Source organism: Brassica oleracea, chromosome C1 (assembly GCF_000695525.1).
Source record: "Brassica oleracea var. oleracea cultivar TO1000 chromosome C1, BOL, whole genome shotgun sequence".
Lineage (NCBI taxonomy): Eukaryota > Viridiplantae > Streptophyta > Magnoliopsida > Brassicales > Brassicaceae > Brassica > Brassica oleracea.
The window spans coordinates 16,208,364-16,214,812 of NC_027748.1; the positions used below are offsets into that span (position 1 = coordinate 16,208,364).

General features: G+C 47.0%; 1 protein-coding gene across 1 annotated transcript in view; it reads left to right on the forward strand.

Moving 5' to 3' along the window:
* Positions 1-3,820: 3,820 nt before the first annotated feature.
* LOC106333054 overlaps positions 3,821-6,449 on the forward strand; it is a 4,536-nt gene continuing 1,907 nt past the window's right edge. The window contains exons 1-6 of the mRNA XM_013771539.1: positions 3,821-4,337; positions 4,383-4,517; positions 4,598-4,620; positions 4,665-4,811; positions 4,928-5,470; positions 5,669-6,010. Coding sequence (XP_013626993.1) covers positions 3,821-4,337; positions 4,383-4,517; positions 4,598-4,620; positions 4,665-4,811; positions 4,928-5,470; positions 5,669-6,010 — 1,707 coding nt within the window. The remainder of the gene's footprint in view (positions 4,338-4,382; positions 4,518-4,597; positions 4,621-4,664; positions 4,812-4,927; positions 5,471-5,668; positions 6,011-6,449) is intronic.

Genomic DNA, 6,449 nt, shown 5'->3' on the forward strand with positions numbered 1-6,449 from the left:
GTCACATCCGAGAAGGCAGTCGTCCCGCCACTGACTCCACACTGGTTATGTAGCAAACCTCTTGGGCTTCGTCTTCCTCAGGCAAAAAAGATTCGATTTTCATAAGACTATAGGTCACCTTATACGAAATATTCGTCGTATAACTGAAACCTAGAGCGGAGAATCGTTTTCTACGACTATCGGCCATATTAGCATGGATAACCCCGGCAAACTTGGCCTATCAATCTCGACAAGCGCTCTTTGGCCCTCGGTCAATTACGCCTTCCACTAAAGGTCCAAACCAATATTTGACATCCCCTTTAAGGACGATCGTAAACTAACATGACCTTAAATGTTAAAGTACCATGGTCTAATCCTTGACCTACAACATCCTTGGCTATCTGAGTGAACACATCCCTCACGCCAAGCCAAACTATTTGAGAAACCATAGCTCCATCACTTAACGGCTAAATGACAATCTACGATTTGTCTAAAAACGTCGTGTGACTATTAAGAGAATAATTATCATATAGCCTACAATCGGAAGTCATATGATAAATTCTTCGTAACGAAACTCAGTCCTAACAACCAAATGGTTAAAGGAAGATCTAAACTTTTCGAAAATTGACCGAGTTCAATACGCTCCACAATTCACTTTAAGCCCGCAACGTTTTACCCATAATACGCGGCATGTAAGGAAAGGTTCGTAACAAAGCTTCTAGAGCTATACAAAATATCCTAAAAAATGCACGAAATAGATCTCGGAAAGCCAACACTTCCCAAATCACTATGAAGGAAAACGCTTCTTCCCATGGAAAAATTTACGCGACACCTCAGTCCTAATCCCTCGATCGCAAATCAAATTATTAGCATCCAAACAGGAACAACAATTTTGGCTGCGAACATCCGTAGCCAAACAAGAACATTTCTCAAACGCAGGGCTAAGACTAAACCCTTGCTACATCGCAAAACATCTTCAAGCCGGCGAACATTTCAAGCACGAAACGAGGCGTACGAAAGAATAACAAATCTTCAGCCTCGCGAGACGTCGCAGACGCCTCAAGCCCGCGAACATTTCAAGCACGAAACGCAGCATACGAAAGAATAACAAATCTTCAGCCTCGCGAGACGTCGCAGACGCCTTAAGATTTGTTCTTCGACGAAATTTTCTTCCTTGATAAAAACACTTTCTTGGAAGACCAGACAGTCATACGCACTAACATCTTCTCAAAGCATATCCTTTGCGAAGACTCGAAACGGTATTTTCTACCATTAAGTTTGTTGCTGATCACAACGAACTCTTAACGTCCTAAACAGACTTAGCCATCTCGTGGAGATGACTCTCGTACATCCGACACAAGGATAATAGCGCTATAAAAGAAACCCAAAATTTTTGGTCAGCACTTCCAGGAGGCTTAAAAATTATCCTTGGAGAGATGCTCGGTTTTAACCATACAAGTCGTATAAGCCGAGAACCTATCGGGGACTTTAAATCGGTATGGAATGAGGATGAAACTGAAATGGGATACGTAAGTCGAATTAGTCATCGCACCCTCTAAAACCAGGAGTAAACCTAGGTCTTGCCCTAAACCACGCGCACTGGTCTCTAACATCTCTAGGCATAGTATCAAAAACCTTGATACGAGATCCCAAAATTTGTCTCTTTGCCAATATCCGAAGCGTTTTCAGAAATCCCGCAAGTTTACACACTGCGGAAAACTCTCGAAACAGATCACAGATATAGCAGTTCACACAGAGTTTCATTACAAGATGACAACTCGTAGTCTTCCTTCTACACCCATATAAAATGCCATCGGCAGCAACACGCCTGATAACCGCTACATAAAAACTAGACCGTAAAGGTCTCGCTGGAAAACAAGTCATAAGAACCTTAACTCCAAGATGAACTACGAAAGGCTTGATCCCTTCAACAAGAATACGTAGACAGCCATCAAAAGGCGCAGCCCCAATCTTATTGCGTTCTAGTTTTAGAACAGCGAGAAGACCGCTTACCACTGACTTTTTTGACCATTAATTCCGCCTAACTCACCTAACTTGCCTAACTTGCCAAGCCACTCGCTAGAACCTCACGCTATAAGCTCATGGTTCTAACGAGCTGGGGGGCTAACTATTGGGGTCAAAATCGGTCACGACAGAATCAATGTCTGAAAGTCTGTACAAATCGGCATGAACATTTTTACGAAAAATAAATCTTCGAAAAAGATTTATTTTTACGAAGAATCTTGCGGAGAAAACACATTCACGAAACAACGGACAAGAGCGCGAAAAAGGTCGCTACGCAACGATCGAATGCGTGTTCCGCTCGGTCGCTACGTAGCGACCGAGCTCGAGCTAAGCTCAGTCGCTATGTAGCGACCGAGCGTCTGTTCCGCTCGATCGCTACGTAGCGACCGAGCTCTTCCGAAACGTCGATACGACATTAGTCCATGCATTCTCGTCTACCCTTCGATGCTATCTTCCGAAAACCCTAGCGAACCCATTTCATGTTTCCCGCCATTCTAAGTCATCGATCAAAATTTCAGGTAAAAACCGCGGAAAGTTCGTTCTTTATCGAAAGAAGCCGTAATAAACGGTTCGAGTCAGAAGACGGCTCAAAGGGACCTAAGACATGACTCGAGGCCCAACTTATGATTTCTTAACCAACAGCCCGTAAGCCGCATGACGGTTTACGCTTGGTTCGCAAGAAAAGATAAATGTCAAGTTTCCGCGGATAAATACAAAATTTTGAAGATAATTACGAAGATCGGAAAAAATGGAATATCTCCATTTTTATGCTATGACGGCTTAAGGGCAGAAGAGGAAAAGCGTAAACCGACTTAGGAGCCAGGATATTAGGAGTCCTAGGCGAGAGGCATGGAGAGAGAACTTTTCAGAGCAAACTTAGCACTTAGGGCAATTAGGCAACTTTTTCGTTTTTGTTATTCGAGCTGCGACTCAATTAGGTTTAGCCGTCTTAGGGTTGTTAGAAATAGGAATCTCGCCGACAGCTCTCGAGCCCAGGCTTATACCTTGTTGTAAACGCTCATACGCAAAGTCGGAATAAGACTTCTCTTTGCTCTCTTTTTACGATTTCATATAATTTATCGTTGTTATCTCGTGTTCTGATTGCTTGGCTTGTGGTATTAGCAGATATCCAGGACCTCTGGGAAACTAGGGTTCTCCTACTTTCCTAATTAAAACGGAAATCGACAGTGCGAATTCCGGTTCCCACAATAGGTGCGAGTAGTGACCGAGAAGACTAGAGTGGTGGTTTGAGAAGTTCGGAGTGTGATGACTCTGGAGCCCTGACGCCTCCACAACAATCTTATCCGAGGATAAGATTAGCTTTTGGTGAGTCGGCACCTTCATCGTCGGTTTTAGTCGTCCTCAGAATGACAAGCCCGTCTTCGAAGAGTCGACTATCGCGCAAGGAAAAAGGGAAAGACATTGTTTACGCCCCGAGCCCAGGTGGAGATTTCTTGGTGAATGGTAGTCCGTTAGATGAATTCGATCTGATCCATCGTGACGCCATGCCGGATACGGAGAACATGAGTTTATCTCAGCGTCTTCTGGTCACCGAATCGCATAGGCAAATTCGGGAGGAAGCCGCCAATCGTACCGACATAGGCGCAAGCAGTGACCGAGAAGACCAGAGTGGTGGTTTGAGAAGTTCGGAGTGTGATGACTCTGGAGCCCTGACGCCTCCATAACGATCTTATCCGAGGGTTTGCTTCGATCAGATAGACTGCAGGCCTACGGTATATCATCCTAGCAGGATCTTTGAGGAACTTTCCCCACTTCCTCCGGAATCCTTGCGTGATCCGCGGGCTGAAGGCCAGTCATGGAGAACGTATTTGACTCCTGTTCCTCTCATAAGTCGGTGAAGGACTTACTGTGGCGGTATGGAGGCGCCGGCATCACTTACATTATTCCTTCCAATGGGCAACGTCCTTGGTCGCCTCCGGTTGGCTATCAGTGTGTCTACGAATCTTATTTCGGGGACCAGACAAAACTATGGTTCCCCATTCCCCGACTCGTTACGTCTTACGCATTTCGTCGGGACATTGCGATCTGCCAATTGCTCAACGGGTCACTGAGCATTACGGTCATGCTGATGGTGATGGCCGCGGAGATAGACATTTCGATGAGTGTGAGAGTGTTCGAGGAGTTGACTTTCACAAAGGCAGAACCGAACGCGATATTCTCGGTGAAGATGCGTTCGAACTACAACGTCTTGACCGGGCATCCCAACAAGACGAAAGACTGGCAGCGTTCGAATTTTTACGTCAAATGCGACGAATATGCCTTCACAGAGCCTCCTGGGGATGACTATCGTGTTCTCTGGAATAAAACACTTGGTAGATAAAGTTTATTAATGTCTCGTTGTACTTTTGTCATTGCAGTTCGCCATCCGAACACGATCGCATACCCGGAGAAGTTCTTTGAGAGTGCCCAGGCGATCGCAGCCCACAGCCATCTCCCCTGGCCTGATCTTAGTCGAGAGTGGATAAGGCGGCAACAGGCTCGAATTGCTAGAGGTAAGGTCGTCGGGCTTTTATTTCGTTAATACCTTCCTTCACGCTGACTTCACGTCTTGACCGTCTCTTTTGTTCTGCAGTCGATTGGGAGTCGATACTTCCGGTTGTGCTTGGCCCTCGTAAATCTCGCCTTTCCTTGTTTACTAGGAACAACAAAAGCTTTTGAACAAAGCCAGAGAGATGGAGGGAGTTCCAGACTTGAGTGCGCTGCTGAAAGGGCAACTCCAAATGTTGTCGACGAAGTCGTCTTCAGCTGGGGCCTCTGACGCTAGACGTGAGCTTGTTGAGGGAGACGTAAACTTTGAGTCACTGGCCCAGAATCCAAAAAGGAAACGACCGGCAAAGCGAAGAAACGTGCTGCCGAAGGAGAGTAGTCTGGCTTTCTCGAGAAAAATGCTCCTTTGGAGGAGGCCCCGTCTTCTGCTGATGCTTCTAAGGTCTCAAGAAAAAAGAAGAAGAAGAAGGACGGGAAGAAGAGACCTCGTGAGGATCCTTCTATTGGACAACAGGAGACCCCGGCGGTGGTTGGAGAGGACGATATGGAGACCCCTGTCCAGACTGGTTCTAATCGAGAGTCGCCTGAGGAACGTCCCAAGAAGAAAGTGAAGAAGAAAATGGTGGAAGAAGGGTTGGAAGATCCTTCGAGGAGTGGAGGAAAAGCCACTGGGTCTAGGGGTGAGCCTCGGAATGAGTCTCCATCGAGTGAGAGACTCGCTCCTTCGTTGGTGGTGAGGAAGGATGCTCGGAGTGAACGCTCTCTGCCGAAGAATGGGAGAATTGAATTCCCAGATCGTGTGGAGTTCTTGTATGACGAGAAGACCCCTTTAATGCTCAATCCTCTCCAGTGCGCGGAGCTGACGCGCCAGATCCGTGGTGGGACGAGGGAGTTGCCGCCAATCGGGGATCTATACTTCAAGGACGAGTACATTGACGCTGCTTCTGCGAGCAAACGTGTATCCTACTTTCCTCTCTCCCTCCCCCTTTTTTTACGAAGTCAAATAATACTTCTTCGTGGACTAAGGGGGACCATCCTTGTTTTTGGCATTGTGCATAGCGACGGGAGTATGAACTATCTCGTCGAAAAATACGACAGCGCCTTGAAGCAGATGATGATCTAACTAGGTGCATCGGAAAAACTTGTGCGGGCCAAGCTGAGCGTGATCGAGAGATTACGTGCCGAGAATAAGAAGGCTAGCGACAAAGTGGCTGAGGAGAAAGAAGTTCTCCGAGCTAAATTCGAAGAGCTTGAAGGCAAGCTAAAAGCCGATCGACTCGCGAAGAATGAGATGATGCGCGAGAAGAATCATCTGGAGCGAAACGGTTCTGCCCTTGAGAAGGAGAAGGCGGAACTCGAGGGAGAGAGGGACGCAGTCGTTGAGACGTTAGTCAAGGAGAGGCAACGCTTGAGGGACTCTCGAATCCGGGAAGTTACTTGCGAGAGGGTCAGGGTCCAAACTGCTATGGGGGACAAGTCCACTCGCTGCTTTGGTCGGGTGAGAGACTATTTGGCTCGTCTCGACGCCTTCGAGAAAGCCAAGAGCTTTGATATCTTGCATATTTACATTGTTTTATCCATTTATTCATGTGCATTTTCATCATATAGATTAGGATTTAGCCATGTCTAGGTTGCATTTTGCATACATATGTCTCTATTAGGTATTGGAGTACCACATGAAGTTCTTGGAGACATTTGAGTGCGTTTGGAGCTCAAAAGAGGTGATTAAGGTGATTGTTGGACGAGCAATGCATGGGAGCGACCTACCGGAGCGACGCCATGAACTCGCTCGCCATTTACGCTTCGGAGCGACCTCCTAGAGCGACAAGGCGAAGTCGCTCCAGCTCCTAGAGCGACCTCACCACAGCGACACCCAGAGGTCGCTCGGGTTGTGTCGATTTGAGAGCGACGAACAAGCCGGGAGCGACCTCCTAGAG